At 37.3% G+C, this 24,784-nt stretch overlaps 1 protein-coding gene across 7 annotated transcripts in view; it reads left to right on the top strand.

Moving 5' to 3' along the window:
- The window catches only part of UBR5 (ubiquitin protein ligase E3 component n-recognin 5), a 122,879-nt gene that overhangs the window by 57,865 nt on the left and 40,230 nt on the right, over window positions 1–24,784 (top strand). For 5 of the 7 annotated variants that reach the window (XM_044743869.2, XM_044743868.2, XM_044743867.2 and 2 more), the window contains 14 exons: window positions 598–752; window positions 1,597–1,714; window positions 4,981–5,165; window positions 7,460–7,569; window positions 8,402–8,514; window positions 9,873–10,016; window positions 10,112–10,223; window positions 10,475–10,629; window positions 10,906–11,103; window positions 15,228–15,438; window positions 16,376–16,502; window positions 20,442–20,593; window positions 21,032–21,127; window positions 21,497–21,620. In XM_044743869.2, coding sequence (XP_044599804.1) covers window positions 598–752; window positions 1,597–1,714; window positions 4,981–5,165; window positions 7,460–7,569; window positions 8,402–8,514; window positions 9,873–10,016; window positions 10,112–10,223; window positions 10,475–10,629; window positions 10,906–11,103; window positions 15,228–15,438; window positions 16,376–16,502; window positions 20,442–20,593; window positions 21,032–21,127; window positions 21,497–21,620 — 2,000 coding nt within the window. The remainder of the gene's footprint in view (window positions 1–597; window positions 753–1,596; window positions 1,715–4,980; window positions 5,166–7,459; window positions 7,570–8,401; window positions 8,515–9,872; window positions 10,017–10,111; window positions 10,224–10,474; window positions 10,630–10,905; window positions 11,104–15,227; window positions 15,439–16,375; window positions 16,503–20,441; window positions 20,594–21,031; window positions 21,128–21,496; window positions 21,621–24,784) is intronic. The other 2 variants (XM_044743864.2, XM_044743870.2) reach the window with 2 other exon arrangements.

The following is a 24,784-nucleotide window of genomic DNA, read 5'->3' as shown; positions in this document are numbered from 1 at the left end:
ATGTTTCAGTTCTTGGGTTTCTTCCTCTCCCTGCCTGTTTTCCATCTTTTCATTTTCTGTCTTTCTGACTAGATCCACAAATACAAAGTGTCTCAAGCCTTAGCAAAGTAATCTAGTGTATAATCTTTTATACATGTTGCTGGTTTACGTCTATATTATAATCCAGCTTTAGGGTAGCTTTGTACTTTAAGGGAAGGGAATAAATATTGAAGATCAGTGCTTACAAAAAGGGGAGATATTGAAAAGCCATAATAGATACATTGAGAAAGTATGGATACTATACCTCAGATGATCAGTTTGGCTTTAGAATTACTAAATTCTTTTAAAAATTATTGGAGCAAATGTTTACTTTTGATTAATGTCTTAGAGATGGCTTTTAGACATTCCTTTCAATAACTGCTATTTTGATTTATTTGTGTGAAGGAGGTATTTTAGTTTCTAGTCTTATTAAGAACCTTTTCGGAATTACTTATTTTTCTAGCATTCAGATCAAAACATTTTAGAATTCCAGTCCATAGAGTATGTATGCCTAGCCCTAGTTTTGACAACCATCATTGTTTTTATTTTTATTTAAACACCTAATATTTTCTTCTTTAGGTTGCTACATGGGTGGATGAGACTTTAAGCTCTGTGGCTTCTAAGTTAGAGCACACTGCTCAGACTTACTCAGAACTGCAAGGCGAACGGATTGTTTCTTTACACTGCTGTGCCCTTTATACCTGCGCCCAGCTAGAGAACAATTTATATTGGTGGTGAGTGTGCAGGGAGGCGTGTTTCTTATCTGTGAATGCTTTCACGTGCAGAGATAGGTGTGCTGAGTACTGGAATACTGACCTGAGAAGGTCAGTCGAAAGACAATGCTGTGTAGAGAGGGAATTTTCACTTTGGAGCAAAGTAACAGTAAAAAAAGACCTTAAAAAAAGAAAAGCTTATAGAAAATGCATACTTAGTGACTATAATTATGAAATTTTATAAAAGTATAAAATAGAAACAAAAATCACCTATAATCCTACAACCCAAAGATAACTACTGTTAACCTTTAGGGGTATTTTAATCTTTTGTTCTGTACATAAATGTGTGCTTTGCTTTTACATAATTGGAAGCTTAGGTTATACGGTATTTTTTCATGCTTTATTCATTCAACAATATTACTTAAAATATAGTTTCAAAGGTTATTTTAGAGTATTTCATTGTATGCATATTCTATGCCTCGCTTAATTATTCCTTTACTGTTAGAAAAGGACTTGAAATGCATTCTCTGTTATGTTTTAAGGAGTTATTAGTAAGTATGCACTGGCAGAAATAATATATAGGGGAATCTACTAATGAAATATAATTATTTGGAAGAAAATATCAAATGATGAATTTCCTGTAAATTTTAGTCTTATATGTTTGAGAAAAACGGAGCCAGTTATTTATAAAACCTATGATCAATTTACGATTAATAATTGCACATGTTAATATTATTCTGAAGCAAAAATATTAGAGAAGGAATACACCAGAAATGGTTAGATAATAGGTAATATGTGTAATTTCAGATTTATTTAATGGGCTTCTTCCCTGCTTATTTGACCAGTTTATGTTTTTCCTTTTCAGGGGTGTAGTCCCTTTTAGTCAAAGGAAAAAAATGTTAGAGAAAGCTAGAGCGAAAAATAAAAAGCCCAAATCTAGTGCTGGTATTTCTTCCATGCCCAACATCACTGTTGGTACCCAGGTGAGTGATTAGAATTAAGCCTGTCCTAAGGGACGTTGTTTCTCTTCAAAATCACTTTCTTCCTCTGTAAGTAACTCCCCCATAAGCAATGTCATTTGAAGGACCGCGTTCTGGTAGCATGTGTGTGCCGCATCAGTCTTTATTCAGTAGTTGAGTAATGTATGGATTCTGCTCCAGTGTCAGTGGGTTGGTTTCCTTATGGGGCAGGGTTCCCAGATTTGCCTCATTTTAAGACTTATTTGGTATTTAAATGCAGAGTCTGGAGCCACTTACCTGAAACATCTCTTCAGTTTCTCTGGTGACAGGGCCCAGGCATCACTGTGTTTAACAAACATCTCAGGGGATTCTTAGGACCAAGCAGTTTGAAAGATACTGCTCTCTGGGGATATTGTCAGCCTGAGGCAGGAGGCTTCGTCAAATCCCGTGTTTCCACCAGTTTCTGTTTTTGACTCTGAGATAGTTTTGGCTCCTATAGCTATCTTATGGAAGGTGATTTTTCTAATACCCCAGTGGTTCTCAAAGTGCGGTCTAGGAACTCCTGCTGGCTTCTCGACCCTTTCAGAGAGTCTGCAGAGTCCTTCTTTTTCCAATTATGTATCTGTGTGTGGTTGAACTGTCTTCGTATACTTTAGTCACCGTTAACATACCATAGCAGATTGAATGGAGAAGCAGACATGGGAATCTAGCTGTCTTCTATTAAATCAGACTTGAAGAGATTTGCAAAAATGGAAATAATGCCACTGTTCTTGCTGATTTTTTTTTGAAGATGTTACTTTTTATAAGAATTGTTTATATTGACATGGAGTTTTTTTACTGTTAAATATTTTTAAGTTTCTCAGTTTTAATTACTAATACATTAAATACTACCTAGAAATGACCCACATAAACCAAAGATTTTTGGGCCCTTAGTAACATTTAATAGGGAAAACGGTCCTGAGATAAAGAGTTTGAGATCTGTTCTTCTACTTCTAATACATTAGGCTTTTGTAGAAGTTAATCTTCAGGACAAAACTTGATGCTTATATTCATTATAGCAAGTGCTGCAATGAATGTTTAAGGACTTTATAATCCCTAATGCTTAGACAAATGGTGGTTTTTATTATGTAATGTGGTACTCGTTTCCTCACCTAACACTTTATTTCAGTTCAGCTTTCTTCTCATCACTACAAGGTGGTATCACTTAAATTCCCTATGTCTTAAAAACTAGTCACTTCTTCAGCTGTTACTTTTCTCCAGAAGCCAGCGTGAAGGTACCTCTTCTTTTTGTCGGTGGCTCAGGTTCTTGTTCTGTTCATGGTTGTCTTGTTCTTACTCCTTTGCTGGCCTTCCAACGAGGAAGTTTTCAGCGATTACCTACTATTTTGAATGTTAGTGTTCAGCCTTCATTATTTGTCACTTGCTTTGGAGACATCTCTTTCTCCTAGGAGCTCTCCTCCTATTTAGTTCAAATACTGATTTCTGGTGTTCTCACAGCTGCTTGTTCCCTGGACTCACATGATGGCAGGATATCCTCGCAGCTGCCTTATTGGCACGTGGGATGACATGACTATAGCCAAAGAGGGCAGAAGAACACTTTAAAGATGAACTGAAGAAAAGCTTTAAACAAAATACCTTGACACTAAATTGCTGAAAGATAGCAGCATATTAAAATACACTGGTATAGAATTAAGATTTTGTTTTAAACCTATAGAAAACTGGGGGTTTAAGATAGTCACAGCTACAGAACAAGGACAGCATTCATGTGTTAACAATCAGAAAGGATTGTTGATCAGTTATGGTTTTCAGCTACACCTGCACTCGCAGATCATAATTATTGAGGATAGTGTATTTAGCAAATATTCAGTATTCTTTGCATATCTTGTTACATGCTGGATCCTGAATACACACCTCCTTGTTTTTAAGGTGCATTTATTTTTATAAGAAGACATTAATAAATAACTTATCTTCTAATATATCTTGCCACATTTCTCTTTCAATTACAGCCTTCTTTCTTATTGAGCCTCTTTTAGGCTTTAAGTTTTTACTGGTCCTTTCTGAAAATTTGGGATGAAACTTCCCTTTAAGTCACAGCTAAGCAGGACATACCTTTTTAAAGAAGTTGGCTCTTATGACCTGTTCCTTCTATGCCACAAAACTGTATTTAGTGACAACACAACTGTTTGATGAAACAGCAGCTCTACACCAATATTTTCAGTTCCCGTGCTTCTCAAGTGTTCCACCTTCTTCGACGTCACTTATATTTTGTTATAAACCACCATAAAACATGACCCTCATATATGCCACTGTCACGTACAACATAGTCATTAGTTGTTGGATGACTGAACAGAATGTCAGTAAGATTGGGCTATTGGAGAAATCACCAGAGATTTCCAAAAGTAATGGTTCATATCTCATTTGGAGCTATTGTTGGTGTGTTTCACACTGTCACCTTGCAAGTTGTTGGTTGAGAGTATGACCTGATTGTGCTCTCTGGCAGTGACAATTTATAGGCTGTTCACTGCTGAACTCAGTTCGTGTCTAACACCAGTGTTACATGATCTTTTCTTTTCTTCTTTTCCCCAAAGCCCCCAGTACGTAGTTGTAGGTCCTTCTAGTAGTGCTATGTGGGATGCCATCTCAGCGTGGCTTAACAAGCGGTGCTAGGTCTGCACCCGAGATCCAAGCCGGCAAAACCCCGGGCCACCGAAGCGGAGCCCGTGAACCCAACCACTAGGTCACAGGGCCAGCCCCACGTAGTCTTTTTTAATTTGAGAGAAAACTTATGTTATACGGTAAAGCTTCTGGCTTGCAGAAAACAGCAGTTTTCTGGGGGGAAACAAACATCCATAGAGATGAAGTTATAGAGCCTATAGAGAGCATGATGAATTAAGGAAGAAAATAATTTTGAATTATAAGAAACAGACAAAAAATGTAATTGTTTTGTTCATATTTTACTTTTTTAATGACAACTTCTTTAGTTTCTTCTCTACTGGTTCTATTCTACTTCCTTGTAGCAGAATGCTCAGAGTATTTGCTGCATGCAACTTTAAAGTTAATTTTTAGCAAATGTGCTAAAATTATCCCTGCTCCTTAATTTGGGGAACAGATTTTCTTGATGGAGACCTTTAGGTCAATGGTTTATCAGTTGTCTTGATTGTGTAAGATTGTATTTAGAAAATGTAAGAAGCAATACTTTTATATATTGTATTTTCATACATTTGAAATAAATCTGATAGTGTGTTTTAAAAATATCTCATCTTGATGGTGATTTTTCTTTTGTTTGCTAGGTGTGCTTAAGAAATAATCCTCTTTATCATGCTGGAGCAGTTGCATTTTCAATTAGTGCTGGGATTCCTAAAGTTGGTGTCTTAATGGAATCAGTTTGGAATATGAATGATAGCTGTAGATTTCAACTTAGATCTCCTGAGAGCTTGAAAAGCATGGACAAAGCTAGCAAAACTACTGAAGCTAAGTAAGTACTCTACCTTAACTAAGTTTGATTTTACACCGTTCTGGTTTGCTCTGTAGATGAAGGGGAGTAATCCAGGGAGACTTAGAGGTGTACAGTGATGAAGAAAGGTGCCAACAGGATGGGTTCTTGTTAAAATCCTCAGGAGTTTTGAAAGGAATTGGTAAAATTTACTGTTTACAACTTTGTTAGTTATTTGTATATTATAGTTGTTCTTGATGTTTAGTGGCCAGAATGAATGTCGAGTTCTCTTTTGATGTCTTGTTTTGTGCTTAGAGCGTGTGCTCTGCAGGTGCATATAGCAGTAATTATGTGTTCAGCCTTACTGTATTAGGCCAGCTTTCTCCTCCTCTCTGTGTGATCATCTTAATTTTTACCTAACATCTTGCCTGCATCTTGATCATTGGAAGGGTTTTATAGGTTAATGTGCTGGGAAGGGAAATTATATAAAGGGTTTGTAAAGTTTTGGGTTGGAGAGAGGTGCAAACAGAAACACCTCTGAACTGTGTATAGCCCACATTCTGGGGCTGGCTTATTGCGAACCAGGTACACAGATCTTAACACCTGTACTTTTAGAAACATCTACTCATTTTTAAAAATGTTCATGTGTATTATAATTTGGTTGTTTGGTACATGAACTAAAAAACTTTAATAAAGTTTTTAAATAACTTTTTTTCTTAAACTTGTAAAAATATGTGACCATTATAGCTACATGGAAGAGTAATAATATCACATTCCAGAATAGCGTTTTAAATATTTTGATGTATATTATTTCTTCCTAAATATATGCAGGCATCGCAAAGAAATGATTGGAGATGTACTGCACGTACAGCAGGTTTTTAAAGTCGTGAAATGTTTTAGTTTGCTCACATGATGGAATGATTGTAAATCTGCTGTCTTTGGTGCTGCTGTTCCTCTTCACGTTAAAGATGCAAATTGAAATCCAGAAAACACAGATTACTGTTAAATCAGTTCAAAAATAATCTTTATTAAACCAAAGCTATTGTAATTTATGCCTAATTAAGGTTTTTTTTGCTTTGTTTTAGTGCTCTCTGTCTTGTTTTAAAAATACATTTATAGACTGTCTTCCTAATTACATTGATTTTTATCCTAAAAATAAAAGTAACAAAACACATTTTCATTGTTTATGAAACTTTGTAAAACGTTTGAAATGTTTTTGATATTTATAAATAGAAACAAGATTCAAATAGAATATGCTATTTAAATCCTGTAATTTATGAGACTTTTCAGGATCTTCCTTGAAATTTGCCATCTGTATTAATAAACTTAGCAAAAGAGCTAAGTAAAATGAAACGTTAAGGTAATCATTTTCATGTCAGAGACTCTCTTCTGTGCTAGTCATGAAGTGTGTTCACTTTGAGGGCTTGTTAGTGACGAGTCAGTGTCAGCTGGCTTCCCGCATCATGCGACTTGCAGAGCAGCCATGAGTGTTCATGTGTGCTTGTGCTGTGCATTTTCCAAAGATGCTGGTGGAAATAAAATTGACTTTCTGTGGACTATTTGTATACTCAGGTGAAATTCCAGGTGGGGTAATAGGAGATGAAGGAGTTAAGATGATGGCCCTGATTATATTATGTACCTGAATGATCTGTATGTAATGCATTTCTGAGTAATATGTTTCCAACTGAAAGTTGACTTCTGCCCTTTAATGAATAAAAATATTTATGGTTTTACCATCTGTAGTATATTGTATAGTTGCTGTAGGTATCTTCTTGAGTATAATTAATAAAATAATTCAACGAAGAGGGTTAGAGTATTAATGCTGTAATTTCTCAGTTATAGCAGGTGATGTTTCATCACTAGGTGGTTCAAGAATAAACTTTTGTAAACCATTTGAGTAGAGTTCTTTCTTTGAACTCTAAGAAATTAATGATTTAGTGGGCTTTTTATTTATTTACCTTTACCATTTTCTCAGTTAAAATCCTGTGTTCAAGGCAGGGTTCACTGAAGTGTGAAACTTATTTGCTCAGGAGGCAAAATCGAGTGTAGCTTTGGTTGTTATTCCTAGATAAGGCTTCTCTGAATCATTGTTCCAATTGTTGATAGCTTTATATATGGTATATTTTTCTTTTCTATTTTAAAATGTTAAAAATTTGAAGTATGCATTGTGTACTTTTTCAGTACCTAGAAGCCTAAAAACCTACTGTTTTGTTTTTAATGTTTTTTAATGTTTCGTTCCCTTATAAGAATAATTAGACTCTTGAAAATAAACCACTTGACAAATTCCTGATATTTCATTTTCTTAATTATGAGGAGAATCTTATTTCTAATCTCAGGCCTGAAAGTAAGCAGGAACCAGTGAAAACAGAAATGGGTCCTCCGCCATCCCCGGCGTCTACGTGTAGTGATGCGTCCTCAATCGCCAGCAGTGCGTCCATGCCATACAGTAAGTTTTATGTGTAGTACACACTGGTCAAAATAAGGTCCCAGGCAGACAGCTGTGTTGAGTTTGTTTCTGATTTGAGGCAACTCATACCATTTCTATCATCTTTTTATGTAAAGTGTTTCTACTAGTTTGATTTATTTTTGTGTGCAGCTTTATTTAAATGGAAAAATACTATTTGCAGTGTTGACTATTCCTGTTGTTTTTGAGAGTTAGTAATTTTTTCCAGTATGCAAAATGCGTTGCAGTAATAGAAGGAAATAACTGCCACTCCATGGGAACCTGCCCACCTTTGTTGAGACTGTTATTATGGTAAATTGGTTATGGCTTGGTCACGACTTTTGCTCAGAATTTGTAGAATTTATAAGCCTAGACTTACTGCTGCACCTTGGATTTAAAGAGTTTTTTTAAAGCTCCTCAAAATAAATTTATTTTATAGTATAGTTGCTTTGCACCTGAGGAAAATGAAAGTTAGACTTTAATAGTTATCTGATAGTTTTAGGGACAACCCAACAGATCTTTGTTCATAAACCTTGGTCAGATAGCCCTAATTTTGAGTGCCCAAAATATGTTCATTATTTCTTTGCGGTTGTTTGTAGTAATGTCAGCATAGGTAGGCATTAACAGATATGGTCATTTTTTTATTGTGAATTCATTTGAAGTGAAAGTCGGTCATAAAACCACAATTTATAAAGCAGTAGTTCACTAAATTTCTATTTAGGTATCTCAATTATGTATCCCTTTAAAAATGATCTTCTTTCACATATTTAGATGAAATCTATAAAGTGTCTTTCACATTTTCTTTTTGGTACTTACCATTTTGTTGTTGTCTAAGAACGACGACGGTCCACCCCTGCCCCGAAGGAGGAGGAAAAGGTGAACGAAGAGCAGTGGTCTCTTCGGGAAGTCGTTTTTGTGGAAGATGTTAAGAATGTTCCTGTTGGCAAGGTTTGTTCAAATAGCTAAGAGTTAACTGCTAAGTGAACTGTGCTGGTACTGGTTATCCAAGAGTTTATGCTTGGTGAGTGTTCATCAGCCCTTTCTTCATGGCTGCTTTGTTTATCCCCTACAGGGATTGCTTTAATCCCGCCCCTTATTCAGATACAGCTCTCTCCCCGTCCCTGACAGATGAACGGATGGTTCTTAGGCCTCTCCTTGAGCATTTATGGTGATATGTTGCTTTTAAAAAAAAATTTATTTTGGAATAATTTTAGATTTATAGAAGATTTGCCAAGAGATATACTACTTTTTGATCCAGTTTGTTCTTTGGAACTATTAGACAGTTCTAATGGAGATCATATTCTATAACATTAAAAGAATCTTACTACTGTAAGTCATCCTCCACTTTCTCTTTCCCTCTTCCTGGCAAGGGTCTTGCCTTCTAAGAAAGCAAGTGATTAGAGTCCATCACCTGGAGTGCCATCAATTCTACACACATACTTAATTCCACACACCTACTTCTCCACACACACTTGAAAACAAAATGGATCTATAGCTGTAGGATATCTGCAAAGTAAAGGTTTTCCTGATTGCTCATTAGTTTCTGAAATGTGATGGTATTTCATTTTTACTTGAAAGAGTAGATAGCCCATGCGCTGTAATTTACAAAGGCCTTTCTCATACACTATTCCATTTGACTCTCAAAGTAGAACTGTAGTTTGTGGGCAGGTATTTTCTTCTGAGATGAGTCTGGCTCAAAATCAAAAGCAGTAAGTTCCAGAGGTGGGACTCAAGTATCCTGGTTTCAAGTCCTGTGCTTATCTTTCTGTGCATTGGTGACTCTATACCTGTGTTGTCCAATACAGCAGCCACCAGCTATATATGTGCTCATTAAATTTATTAAAGTTAAATAACATTAAAAAGTCAGCTCCTCAGTCACATTAGCTCCATTTCAAGTGCTCAGTAGCCACTTACGGCTAATGGCTGCCGTAGTGGACAGGGCAGATATGGAACATTAACATGATCGCAAAAGTTCTTTTGCAGAGTGGGGCTCTAAACTAATAGAGGGAGGGTGGGAGGATTGTGTGGCTTATACTTAATTTTTTCAGTTGATTTCTAGACATCCACAGACTGTAATCACTGGCCACTGGGTCAGTTTTTCTCTAGAAAATAAGCCTCAAATATAGACGTACAACAAAGCTTTGATGAGTCTGTTCAGGTTAATTTTATAACTTGGTGATCATTGAAGAAACATACTCCTAAGGAATTAAATGCTTTCAATGTTAAATTAGTTCAATGAATATAATTTGCATATTGATTCCATATTAGTTAGTGTTAATATTCAGCATATTTACTTGTACTTCTAGGTGCTAAAAGTGGATGGTGCCTATGTTGCTGTGAAATTCCCAGGAACGTCCAGTAATGCAAACTGTCAGAGCAGCTCTGCTTCCGATGCTGACCCTTCTTCTCTCCTGCAGGATTGTAGGTTACTTAGAATTGATGAACTGCAGGTAAGTATAGGGGAATCACCAGCAGGTGAGTATTGGGACTGGCACCTTGAGTGTGTTATGGACTTTGACAGCAAAATTCCTTTTGTGTCGTGCAGGTTGTCAAAACTGGTGGAACACCAAAAGTTCCTGACTGTTTCCAAAGGACTCCTAAAAAGCTTTGTATACCTGAAAAAACAGAAATATTAGCAGTGAATGTGGATTCCAAAGGTAAAGATTTTGTAACTTTTTCAACTGGCATATTCCATATCCTATTAATGCTTGAACAGTAAATGGGAATAGGATAAAGTGGTTTGGGGCATTTGGTAGTTTTTGTCCCCTGTGTTTAATAATGTTATGGAATGAAATGTATCTACATTTCAAATGTGGCCAGAGATGTTAAAATTTGGTAGGTACTTATTAGAGATTACTGAAGGTGTGTAACTTTTTTTTCTTTTTTTTACATTTATGTGTTTCTGAAGGTGTGCATGCTGTTTTGAAGACTGGAAATTGGGTACGATACTGTATCTTTGATCTTGCAACAGGAAAAGCAGAACAGGAAAATAATTTCCCCACAAGCAGCATTGCTTTCCTTGGTCAGAATGAGAGGAATGTAGCCATTTTTACTGCTGGGCAGGTATAGAGGCTTATTTTTGCTTTTGAAAAGTAATACGATGACAACATTGGCATTTCCGTGAACCTTAGGATTTGGCTCTAGTTTGCTTGTTATTAAGCCAGTGAAGAATTTTGAATATTTAGCACATTTTAATACTAAGCTTCTCATTTGGTCAATATTATAACCTATATATATGTATATAAAACTAATATAATTTGAAAATAAATGTATCTGTTGTAAAAATCAGAGATACACTTTTGATTGGATGCCAAACTTATTATTTTCCCTCTGTTATAGGAGTCTCCTATTATTCTTCGAGATGGAAATGGTACTATTTACCCAATGGCCAAAGATTGCATGGGAGGAATAAGGGATCCTGATTGGCTTGATCTTCCACCTATTAGTAGTCTTGGAATGGGTGTACATTCTTTAATAAATCTTCCTGCCAACTCAACAATCAAAAAGAAAGCTGCTATTATCATCATGGCTGTAGAGGTAATTTGACTTTTGAAAGTACTTGGCATTTTAACTCAGAAGACACTGCTAGTCTAGGGAAATAATCTTGAGCAGATCATTCATTGCCACTTCTTTACAGGAGCTAATAGTCTCTTAGGACAAGAGAGATGAGTAAACCATTGATTACAGTGTAATCTAAGTGTTTGAGAAAGGTGTGCACAGTGTGGTAGGAACACAAAAGGGAAGGATAGAAACCAGACTGTGACTGTAAAGAAGGTTTCTCTGAGGAGGTGAGGCCCGGACACAGCTGTGCATAATCAGATGGGGGTCTGCTAGACTCAAGATGAAGGTGGGAGGTATTATCCCAGGCAGGAAGCAGCCTTTGTGACTCTCATCATGTGTTTGGTGTACATTCTTCTGCTATAAGCAGAAGGCAGAAAGTAGCGCTTATAACAGATATGGCTGGAGAAAAGCCGTAGGGTGCTTTGTGTGCTAACCTGAGTGGTGTAAAGGTTCCCCTGAGAGCTACGAGGAGAAGGATTTTAAGCTGCCTTTTAAAAAAACAAAAAGATTAGCACTGGACAGAGAACAGAAGTTGAGAGACCGGATAAAATGGCTAATGCATTTATCCAGGTTAGAAACCAAGTAAGCTTGAACTCTTGGAAATGAGGAAGAGGCATGGATTTGACAGATCTTAAGGAAGTAGAAGCTCTAAAGCTTGGTGACTGGACATCAGCAGTAAATGAAAGAAAGGAATTAGAAAGCTTCTGATTTGGGTATGGTTGATGGGGAGATGGGGAGAGGAAAAATAGGGAAAACAATTGGGATAAGGGAAGAGAGCGAGTTTAGTTTTGAACATGTAGTGGTGGTATTTGTTAGATGTAGAGGCAATACCACTGGAAGTTATTGGAGCAATTTGAGTAGAGATTGACCTGATTTCACTTAACATTTTCCAAGGATCATTGCTGACATGCAAAGAATACGAGGGGGACAGAGTGGAAGTAGGGAAACCATTTAGGAGGGAATTAAAATAATCCAGGTGGGAGGTGATGGTGGCTTGGCCCAGGAGGTGGAGTTATGAGTGAGAAGTGATTAGATTCTAGATATACTAGATATGTTTTAAGGTAAAACCAACAGGATTTGCTTATGGCATGGTAAGTGAAATAGAGGAAGCAAGCAGGTGAAAGGTTTGGAAAAATGAAGTTGCCATTTATTAAGGTGAAAACTGTAGGGATGAAGCAGGGTCAGGAGGGAGAGGGGGTGATATCAGGAATTTGTTTTTAGGCATGTTAAGTTTAAGATGCCTATCAGCTATCCAAGCGGAGATGTTGAATAGAGAGTTAGCTGTGTAAGTCTGAAGACCAGGAGAGAGAGGACCAAGCTGAAGAAATATGCTTAGGAGTTGTCAGTACATCTGTAACGTTTAAAGGAATTATACTGAATGAGATTACCAAGGTCATGGAGAAGAGAAAAGGTCTGAGCCATGAGAATAGTCTCAGCATTTAAATACCAGGGATATACTGAGGAATGTGCACAAGCCACTGAGAAGGGGCATCTACAAGGGTTGGAGGAAAACTAGAATGAGTGTTATCTTGGAAGCAAAGTGAAGAGCATGAGTCAAGTAGGATGCAGTGATCAACTGTGTCAAATGATGCTGGGGGCCAGGTATGGCAAGTACTGGATTTGGCTCCATCTAGGTCTCTGTTGACATTGGGGATGAAAACCTCGTTAGAGGGAGCTAAGGAGGAAAGGGGAGGTGAGGAACTGGAGATAAATATCCACAACTTTTTTGAGGGGGTTTTCTGTAAAGGATGGAAATGGAGCTTAGTGTGGGAGCTTATTTAGCTTCCATTAGGCTGGAGATGATAAGCAAACTTGTGAGAACTGCATCTAAATAGTCTGAAACCAGGTGCTCCTGAAAGCTGCCTGTAAGCTTTTGTTTAGAGAGACAGTGCTCGTATTCTTAGTTTAGTTTTGATTGTAACCTTGCTAGACTAGTTCTGAACTGGTAGGGCTGTTTGATTAAGGAGGTGGCTGTGGCCTGAATTTAGCCCATAGAAATAGCCTTCACATCGTTTTAGAATTCTTGATTAGTTGCCAACATTTAAAAAATCACAGGACTTATATTTAAAATCCTGATTTTCACTTGCTCTTAAAAATTAGAAGATTTAGTAACACTGGGCTATCATAAAAACAGTAGCCCCTTTTAGAGGCTATACATGGTCTCCAATTCACTGCAGTTCCTACTACTTAAAATTTATTGCTCTGAGTCCAAATGTTGTTGCCATTTATTTATGGTACAGCTTGTGTTATCTTTTTTACACCCAGCCTCCTCCACTCATTTATGTTGTCTGAAATGCTTCTGTAGGCATTTGATTCTTTGACCCCTGCACTTTGTCAGCATCTCAAGGGTAAAGGTAAAAGGTGTCTTCATCCCCCTGGGTGGGGATAAAGTGTGTCTTCATTTATCTTTGTGCCTCAGTGACTAAGGCTTGGCACATAGCAGGCCTGTAAAGAATTTTTTTACTGAAATCTCCTTCCTTTTGCCAAAAGAGTAAGTGACAAATCCAACATATAGTGATGCAGAATTAGCTTTTTTGCTTGTAACACAGTAAATGTGGTGATACTCTCAGTGTGAGATCCTGTACAGTCCGGGAGGTTGGAGATGGGAGTTCCCTGTAAGAGTAGCTGCTTCCGACCAGATGACTGGCTGATTGCTTGAAAATGTTCTCCATCACAGCGGTGTGCAGCAGAGTATCTTGATTTTAGTTATTTTTAAAAGCTCTGTGCTTTTTATTCTTTGGGGAGACTTTGACATACTCTCAGTGCATTAATCAATGGATTAATGCATGTGTGTCGCCAGACTTTGGCAAGTTTAGTGGTATGTGGCCCACCTCATACTCTTGAACTGGAGCTTGTAATTTATGGGGTCACCTCAGAGCCTTATTTCCACAATCAAAATGGTCAGTCTCATGTGTGGCAGGTCCTGGAAAAAGGTTCGGGGAAGGGGTAGGCTGTTGAGGCAGTTTGGGCGAGGCGGCAGATTGTCCTTCCCTTTGTGTTCCTACGCGCTCTTTGTCCACCTGCCTTTTTCCACTTCCTAATTCTAGTTAAAATGAACAAATTTACTTGTTTTCCAAAACTAATGCTTTATATTCAGTCTGCTCAATATCCCATAACTATCGTTTCACATTCTGAAAGAAGTGTGTTTGATCTCCTTGGTATGTTCATGCTGTATCTTAGTCCATTCAAGCTGCTGTAGACCGAGTGGCTTATAAACAACAGAAGTTTATTTCTTTTGGTTCTGGAGGGTGGAAGTCCAGGATCAAGGTGTGGGCAAATTTGGTGTCTGGTGAGGGCCTGCTCACTAGTTTGTAGATGGCCATGTGCCCTCACATGGTAGAAGGAGATCTCCACTCTCTTTGGCCCCTTTAGAGGGCAGTAGTCTCAGTCGTAGGGACTCCACCCTTGTGACTGAATCACCTCCTTAAGGCCCAACCTCTAAACACCATCACATTGGGGATTAGGTTTCAACATATGAATTTTGAAGGGAACACAGATATTTAGTCTGTAGCATGCTGTTCCTCAGGTAGTTAATGATATGTACTACCTTGTCTTTGACAACGAAATACATTAGTTGTCACCTTTAGGAGATTGCATGTATCGTGATTTCTCGGGAGTTGAAGGTATCACAGTGTAATATATTAAGAGCCTAAGAGGGTGTTAAGGAAGCCTGATGTAAAATAAATATACTTTGCTTAGTTGGTTAGCAATGCTAATAGGGTTTTAACTCAGTAGTTACATACATTATAAACCAAGGTTTGGCGGACCAAGGCCTGCAGGCTAAATCCAGCCCTTCCCATTCATTTGTGCATTGTATGTGGCTGCTTTCCCGCTACAGCCACAGACTTGCGTTAGTTGCAAAAGCTGAAAATATTTACTTGTCCTTTACAGAAAATTTACCCACTCTTCCATTCCTGTCAGTTGTATACTCTGTTTAGAGGGTACCCTCAAGTTCATTTCCTTTTGCTAGGCTACTTGAAATTGTCTCTACTTATTTGCAGAGCTGATTATCTTACTGTGTTGGCCATGAGGAATTTTTGAAGTGTGTAATGTGCTGTTCAGATTCATTGAAGTTTTTTCCCTAATTTGTCTGAGCACAGAAACAAACCTTAATGCAGCACATCCTGCGCTGTGACTATGAGGCCTGTCGACAATATCTTATGAATCTTGAGCAAGCGGTTGTGTTAGAGCAGAATCTACAGATGCTGCAGACATTCATCAGCCACAGATGTGATGGAAATCGAAATATTTTACATGCTTGTGTATCAGTTTGCTTTCCAACCAGCAATAAGGAAACTAAAGAAGAAGAGGGTAAGATTAAGAAATATAACAAGGTCTTTAAAAGGAATTTTAGGCAATTTTGAAAATATTTTATAACTATTAAAGGAAAGAAAAGGAAATCACTGTAAAGAATTTGTGTGTTCTTTACCTTGTTTTCTAAAATCTAGGAGATTTGACATTCTCAGAAGGTAAAAATGCCTATCCTCTTATTAGGATGGGTATGTAATATAAGCAAATAAAATTATCAATGTGTTTTTGGTGTCTTGAGTTCTGTTCTCTATGATATATACAAACTGTGTGTAATATTTAATAAGCTTTACTGATTTTATAATTGCAGATTATTTTTATTACCATGAGAATTATTTAGCAAGTTATATTGAGGCACTTTGTATCCCAGTTTTCAGAATGGAGAAGGAAAAATAACCTAGTGAATTGTTAGATGTTTTTGGAAAAGTAAATAAGCTTTTTTAAAAATTGGCTAAATGAAGGTGGAAACTGAAAACCTAAGTTGCAGCTGTGTAAGTCATAGTGTTTTCCTTATTTTGACTTCTGCTGATGCTGTTCTGTTAGCTGCAGTTTTGAATAGTGGTTGGCAGGTTCTGACCTTTAGCTCATGATCATTAAGGGAGTATGAGCAGTGTATAAGCTAAGACTGAGGGTCTGATGAGTGGGTCTTTCTTCCTTGGCAGTGAAAGCTAAATTTCAGTCTGCTTATGAATAATCTTATTTTTGACCTTTGGAGTTGAAAAGTAAGGCAAAATAAGGAAATAATTCACAGATTAAAAGTCAGAGTTCTGTCTTAAGTGTTTGTTGCTCTAAGGAGGAAAAACTAAGCTATTAATTAGCTCTAGTATGTAAACTGAGCACTAAAATACAGAGCAGTTAGCACTTAGAGGCCTATACTTACACAATCTCTTAATTATCTTTGAAGTTTAAGTTGATCCTAATTTTTTCTCTTATGTTTCAGAAGCAGAGCGCTCTGAAAGAAATACATTCGCAGAAAGGCTTTCTGCTGTTGAGGCCATTGCAAATGCAATATCAGTCGTTTCAAGCAATGGCCCAGGTAATCGGGCTGGATCATCAAGTAGTCGAAGGTAATGTGATTTTTACCAGGGAAGTTTAATTGGAGGAAACATAATCCAAGTACAGGAAGAAATGTATCTCTTACCCATCATATGCATGAATTGGTGGGTCTTTTTGTTTTGTTATTGTTGCTCCCAATATCACCCTGGGAAAAATACCTGATAATATTTAGAGTTTAAGTATAGAACAGTAGGGCCTAGGATGCTTCAAAAATTGGGGATAATTTAGACAAGAAGTTCAAACTTGATTCTTTGAATGTGTTTTAAATTCATCATTCTTGTTTCCTAGGAAGTTATTTTCTTTAGTTGGAGAACAAGTAATAACAATAATTGGAAGAACATCAATCCTTTATTTTCAGAGTGCTTATTTAGGTCACTTTCTCAGATGTCTTAAAGATCTGGGAAGAAATGAAAAGCTGGTGTGTATTATGAATGTTTGATATTTTAAATTTTCAGGCTTTCTGAGTTGTGGGATGGACAAATCTTACAACACATTAAAAATCACTAGATGTTTGAATAGATGAAGAATATAAAGAATTCAGGATATAGCTGGGTTTTTTCCTGAAGAAAATGCACATTTACATTAGACATGAGAACCAAAATTCTTGGATACGTGACAGATCATTAAGGGAAGCACTGCTCACTGTGCTAATGTGATAGCTTGTAAAGTCTACTTAAAATGAAGACTCTCTTTGCCTATTTTCTGTTCCATATTCAACTTTCCCTTTAAAAATGATTCTTCTAAAATTGGTACCAACTTGATAGCTTCCAAGGTTCAAAAAACATCCTGAAGTGAGATTTATCAAAAACTGTGAGTGACCAAATTATAATTTAAAACATGTAGACTATACAAAATGGAAACTATCACCAGCTTATTTGTTTAGGACTATACTAGGCAGACAAAATGTTTGGTCTACAATGGAAAGCAACTTAAATTCTTGTTGAAGAAATTAGTGTCTGAATTATTTCAGGTATTTCATTTCCTCAGGGAAAATACAGGTGCAAATCAAGTTGGACTCTGATATGGTTGGTCCAATGCCAGTGCTGCCATCTTTTTTCATGTAAGGATTATTTTGAAGGCAAAGACTAAAAGGAGCTTCAAGAGTGGGTGATGTGTTGCTCACAGAAATAATTTGCAGAGTAAGCTCCTTTGAGGCATTTGCCGAAGATTTCACTGCAGTGCTCTTAACCAGTTCAAACTCAGGGCTGCCGGTTGAACAGATGAAAGCACAGGAGTCTTATTATCCACGCCGGGCAGTAGGAAGTCCACAGACTGCTTCATTGAAGTGAAACCCTCCTCTAGCCTACAATGGATTTTCTAGGCGATGCCCCTTGATGAGTATGCAGGCTGGGATTCATGAGCTGTAAGCTCAAAACTGATGCAATTTCAATATTGAATGGAGTACTGTTAAATGCCTTCAGATGATGATTTGACTCAGAAGTTTTGTTATGTGACTCAATAATTCCTGAGTACAAAGGGCAGATTTAGTGGAAAGCTTGATTGATGCATCTGATTGCAGGTGTATGTACTCTAGAGATTGTTAATCTGGAAGACACATGACCTTCGCTTTTTTGTCACAGTGTTATGTTTGAACATGACTGGATTCTAAGGCTTCTGTAGCATGGATATAACGTGCTTACAAAGAGGAAATTACATCATCCTTGAATTCTTCCATATTGTCAGAAAATACGATGACTCCAGGCAAGCCTATACGAAGAAATGTCAAAACTCTGAATCTTAGCAGCCAAGGTGGTATCTCCTCAGTATTGTCCTCAGCCACTGAGGATACAGGTGAATCTTCATGAATTGTGTACAACATCTTGAAGAATAATTTTCTTTTTTTTGTTTTTGGTTTTTTGTTTTTAAAGAATCTATATGAGGAGCTGGGCATTGTACTTAAAAATGTTCCCGAGACCTAATGAAGAAAAGAGGTTAAGGACAATTTTTTAAATGACAAGGAATGACCCCCTCACTTAATATTGAATTGACTACATCACAACAACAAAGTTGAGAGTTTGCAAGTTCAAGATGAGACTATGGTCTCAATTTATCTTCATTTATTCTTAAACTACTCTAAGCTAGAGGTTGGAGAATAGCCCACATGTTTTGTTTGGCCTGTGCTATGTTAAGAATTTTTTTTCTTTAAAATTTGAATGCCTTTAGATGAGCATGTATGCCTCTAGTTTGCTGTTACTCCCTACTTACACCTGACTGCCCTTCCCTCAGTTTATTTTACCTCCTGGGCCAGTAGGCATTGAGTTTGTGACCCTGGTGTAAGCATTCTTCTTGATAAGCCCAAAACATGCATTTATTTTCGGATTATTTGCAGTGCTTCCCAGTTATTGCTGATTTTTTTTTTCCTCTCTCTGTGTTTTGAGTAAGACCCATTAGGGTACCAAGTGTCTATGTTGAGCTTAATTAAAATTGTAAAGGAGTATCACAGTGTGAACAGTCACCCTGGTGTGTGCTGTCGCTGGAAAGGAGCCTGTCTTTCTCTTTGGGTGATGACTTTGGACAGAGAAGTGACCTCAACTGAAATAATCTTTGTGCCCCACTCCCCTCCATATTATAAAACCTCTTAGACTCCGATTTCTAAATTTGGAGAGAGAAGAGATTGGTACCGTAAAAGAATTAACTATAGGTATTTTTAATAGTGAATACTATAATAACTAATATATTTACTTGAGACATTAAAAAATTTACTTTGCAGAATCTTCCAAAGAATGTGTCTGTTCCCAAAGGTGCTTCATCATACACAAATCTTATAAAATAGACGTGTTCCTGAAAGTAGCCTCTAAAAGAAATTTTTGCAAATGCTTTAAAAAATTTTTTTCTTATAAAACTGGAAGTGTATTGATGTGGAAAAACACATTTAGCCTTGGATTAAATAGTAATTATAATTAGAGATTCAAACGTTAATAAAAGTCTTTCTAGATTACTTATTTTTAGATATATAATGTTCACCTGGTGAGGTGTAAGATCTTTCACATCAGAAATGTCATGTCTTTGGGGTTAAATCTGCATGGGAGAATGAAGCCCCTTGTGTGTTGCCTGGCCCTTAAAATTAAATTTTTACTCTTTATTCATTTAGAAGCTCTAAAATTGTGGCTGAGTGAAGGGATTTGCCTATTGTGCTCTCTCTTAATTGCTGTTAGTTCTTAATGTGTTCATTTTGTAGCATTTGTAAACTTTTATTCAGAGGTATAGATTTTTATACAGGTAGTTACCACTTCCCCTGAAGAGGTCTGTGTTTGTGATTATTTCTTTTCCTTTTTAGTGATGTGCACATCTGTGCAGTATTTTTCTTTTTTTTTGATATAGCAGGAGAAAAAATGTCACGCCCAGACATTAACAACACATTTTACAAGCTCTAATTTCATTCATTCATTTCCTTGGGATGCAAGTTGTGCTGCTAAAAAAACATTTTTTGTATAAAAAATAAATCTAAATTGGTCTTTGTTTTAAAACTACTTACTGTGTGATTATTAGTTCAGTAGCTTTTGAGATCACAGAAAAGGGATTTAGTGGGCTAACAATATTGGTTTTGTGCTAATCAGTGTGTTTGCTGATGTCTATTATTAAACTTAATTCTTGATTATAAACAGGGGACAGAAAAATTTTTTGTTTCAATGATCAGCTGTTCATTTATCTTAACTGTATGAAAGATTATTTTTTAATCTTACGTCATCGCAACTTTTGTTCCCTGTGCTTAAGTTTGTGGGAGCTTACTCTAGTGGGTTTAGTGCTGAACTGGGTACTAGGAGCCCCCAGTTGCATTTCTCTCCCTCACTGACTTATTCTGTGATTCCAGAATGGCATTTGTACTTCACTTCCCTTGCCTGGATTATTTGCTTATAGAGCAAACTTTGATCTCAGATGAGAAGTTCTGTGCACCTTTTCATTATATTTAGACATAGTGGTGAGCCCTAATTTTGTCTATGTTCCTCTAGTTTGAGATTACGGGAAATGATGAGACGTTCATTGAGAGCGGCTGGTTTGGGTAGACATGAAGCTGGAGCTTCATCCAGTGACCACCAGGATCCAGTTTCACCCCCCATAGCTCCCCCTAGTTGGGTTCCTGACCCTCCTGCAATGGATCCTGGTAAGATCTATTATTTTATTTAGTGTTTAACAAAAAGACAAGGTCATGAAAGAAAAGAAATTGAATATTTTAATAGGATATTTAGAAATCTGAAATATTTAAAAGTAGCATAATGAGTATTATAACTAGTTATAAAGATTTCGTTTAAGGGGTTTGTAATTTAAAAATTCGAATTCTAGAAGCTCTTGGCAGGTATCCCTCTTTTAGTGAAATAAGTATTTCCATACTGGTAACAAGCTAGCTAGTAACATATCAAGATAAATCAATAATTTGCCTAGTGGATTCCTTACCTTAGAGTTTGGAAAAGAAATTTCCACTTAAACCTCTGTCTGATTTGACCTTTGGCTTGCAGAGAAAAGCCTTAAGGCCAGTTAAGAGAACATGTTAGGGATATGTTGCCTATAATGATGTACATCCTGCTGTTCTGTTTACTGAAAGATGGTGACATTGATTTTATCCTGGCCCCTGCTGTGGGATCTCTTACCACAGCAGCGACTGGCACCGGTCAAGGACCAAGCACCTCTACCATTCCAGGTGAGAATCTGTATTATTTTATCTGCTTTGGCCTTTGGAAGATAGAAGGACACATTTTGGATATAGGTTTTTACAGATCCACATTTTATCTCAAGGAGACTTTCCTTGGCTTGAAAAGCATCTAATTCTCTGAATTATCTTCCATATGTCAGTGAAATTGTGGTGTTTATGTACATATATTTCATCACTTGAGATTTGTAAAGTGTGTTAATGTGTTTAAATTCTCTGTAATGAAATTATTTATTACTAATAGTAGAATATTTGTCTGGTGGTTTATTTAATAGATATTTGGTATGTTATTCCAGAATATTCTTTCACTCTGTCTTGTTTACTCTTATTTTGTTACCAAATGGCTCTGCTTAATTACAGGTCCTTCCACAGAGCCATCTGTAGTAGAATCTAAGGATCGAAAGGCCAACGCTCACTTTATATTAAAATTGTTATGTGACAGTGTTGTTCTGCAGCCCTATCTACGAGAACTCCTCTCTGCCAAGTAAGAAGTTTAATATACTTTTGATTGGAGAATTCAGTCCATTTACATTTAGAGTGATTATTGATGTATGAGGGCCTAATGCTGCCATTTTATCGCTCGTTTTCCGGCTCTTCTGCATTTCCTTTGTTTCTCATCCTGTGTATTTTGGACTACCAATTCAGTTAGGTAGTTTTCTGTGATGGTTTTCTTAGTTTTCTCTTTATTTATCATTTGTGTTTGTTCTGATTATTTTTTTAGTGGTTACTATGAGGTTTGTATAAAAAAATCTTATAGATGAGCTATATCTGTCCATTTTCTGATAGCCTCTTATTTCCTTAGACTAAGCCGATTCCAGGTCTTGCCTGTTCCCCTACTCAGTTATTATTGTCACAACTTAGTCCATCTTGTGTTGTGAGTCTGTGGTTAAAATGACGAGATTATATTTATTTTTGGTGTTTTCCTTCCCTTTATCTGTAATGTTCTAATTGTTTGCTAACCTGTTCTGATAGGGAACTGCCATTTTCTGGTTTTGTCTACCTCTTTATCTCTTTGCTCAAGGCTTTGTAGTCCCTTTTTTTTCAGGTATGAGGGCCTTCTTGAACATATCTTGGAGGGGGGGTGGTTCTTTGGGGGATGAATTCCCTTAGCTTTTGTTTATCTGAGAAAGTTTTTATTTCTCCATCATATCTGAAAGATATTTTCACTGGATAGAGTATTTGTGGCTGAAAGTTTTTGTCGTTCAGAATTTTGAATGTGTCATTCCAGTCTCTCCTAGCCTGTAAGGTTTCTGCTAAGAAATCTGCTGAAAGCCTGATAGGGGTTCCTTTGTAAGTTATTTTCTTCTGCCTTGCTGCCCTCAATATTTTTTCTTTGTCATTGGCTTTTACCAGCTTTACTACTGCATGCCTTGGAGAAGGTTTTTTTACATTGCTACAGTTAGGAGATGTATTGGCTTCTTTCACTTTTATTTCCAGCTCCTTCCCCAGGTTTGGGAAGTTCTCAGCTATTATTTCTTTGAACAAGTTATCGTTCCATTCTCCTTCTCTTCTCCCACTGGAATACCTATAACCCTTATGTTGCATTTCTTAGTTGAGTTGAATATTTCTTGGAAAATTTCTTCATTTCTTTTTTGTCTTAGTTCTCTCTCCTCCTCCATCTGGAGCATTTCTATATTTCTGTCCTCCAAACTGGTGATTCATTCCTCTGTAATAGCGGCTCTGTTATTTAGGAAGTCTAGATTCTTCTTTATCTCATCTGTTGTATTTTTCATCTCCAACATTTCTGATTGGTTCTTCTTTATAGTTTCAATCTCTTTGTGAAGAAGTTCTTGATTTCTTTGAACTGTCTATCTGTATTTTCTTTGTAACTCATTGAGTTTTTTTCATGATAGCTATTTGAATTCTCTGTCATTTACATTATAAATTTCTGTATTTCAGGATTGATTTCTGGGTGCCTGTCATTCTCCTTCTGTGGACTGAATATATTTTTTCATACTGTTTGATGGTGTGGATTTGTGCCTCCGCGTAGTGATAGTATCTGCTCATGGCTTCCACCTGCTGCCACTGGGTGTGGTTCAAAAGCTGTGTATTCTGAACCTGCTGTGATCTGCAGCCTGCTCACTCTCAGCTGCTGCTTTTCTATCTGTGTGGGCACTCTGGCTGACCAGCTGAGCTAGAGTGCCGGGCCGGGGGGGGGGGGGGTGCTTGTTTTCCCTTGCACCACCCTAGGAGTGTTCTCACTCTTCCCTCACTATCTGCTCTTCTAGGGTGCTAGCTTGATGAAGACACCTCTGCAATAGCTTAGTCACCTCTAGGTGGGATTTTCCCATGGGCTGTGAGGGAACTTAGAGAGCAAAGGTGTTCCTGTAGAGGGCCACCCCATGCCCCTCTCCTCTCAGAGCTGCACCATCCGGAGCCCAGGGTCACTGCTGTTGGCAGAGGGAGAGGAGATTCCCTTTACCATCTTCCACTTCCTTTGGGGCGGTGTCCAGCAACCTCCACCTTCAGGCGTATGGCTACGTGGGTCTCTCAGATGTCTTTTGTGTTGTGTGAATGTCCTTTGTTGGTATATGAATGTCCTTTTTGTTATATCTTAGCGGGGGAGAGGCTAAGGGGAGAGCTTTCTCTGCCATGATGCTGATGTCACCTCCTTAATATATTTTTGATGTGAAGATTTAGCTTAGCTCCTTTTTACTGTTCAAGTTGATCTTCTTGCAGTGTATGGACAACAGTTATCTTATGTGAACTTAAAGTAATTTATCAGAATCTAAGCTAGCCCTTGTCTAGTGGTTAAGATTTGGCACTCTCACCACTGTGGCCCTGGTTTGTTTGCTGGTCATGGAACTGTACCATACCACTGGTCTGTCAGTTGTTCTCCTGTGGCAGCTGCATGTTTCTGTGATGCTGAAAGCTATGCCACAGTTATTTCAAATAATAGCAGGGTCACCCAGGGTGGAAGGTTTCAGTGGAGCTTCCAGACTAAGACAGACTAGGAAGAAGGACCTGGCCACCCACTTCTGAAAAAAATGGCCATGAAAACCCTATAATAGTGGTGCATAGTCTGATATAGCACCAGAAGATGAGAGGATGGCACAAAAATACCAGGTAGGGTTGTGCTCTGCTGTACACAGGATTTCTAGGAGTCAGAATCTACTGAACTTGATGGCGCTGACAACAAATAAGGATCTAGCATTGTATTCCCTCTTGTTACAGAGCTTTCTTTCAGTGAAAGAGAAAGGGGCCTTCTCGATATAATATAGTATACACTAAATGAATACAAATCAATTTTATGTTAGCTTGATCAGGGTATATATTTATATCTTTAAAAGATCACAGTATAGTTATTCTCAAATGTGAATCCATAAACTAGTTCTATCACTGTCACCTGGAGAACTTTAAAAGCTATACAGACTCTTCCTCAGGCTCTGCCCTAGACCTGTGACTCTGTAGGTCTGGGATGGAGCCTGGAGTCTAGCTTTTAAAACACCGTGGATGATTCTGATGGTTTCTTTAGAAATCTTTTTCACTTGCAGAATCATCATGAGATATTCAGCATTTTTGATAAGTATTCTGGATAAATGCTTATTAACCATTAATAGATTATTTCTTTGCTTTCAGCGTGATTGTTTATCTTCTTTTATAAACTCATTATAATAATAAACATTTTTATAAAAGTTAGCTATTGTC

This window comes from Equus asinus, chromosome 12 (genome assembly GCF_041296235.1).
Source record: "Equus asinus isolate D_3611 breed Donkey chromosome 12, EquAss-T2T_v2, whole genome shotgun sequence".
NCBI lineage: Eukaryota > Metazoa > Chordata > Mammalia > Perissodactyla > Equidae > Equus > Equus asinus.
This window is presented reverse-complemented; position numbering and strand designations above follow the sequence as displayed.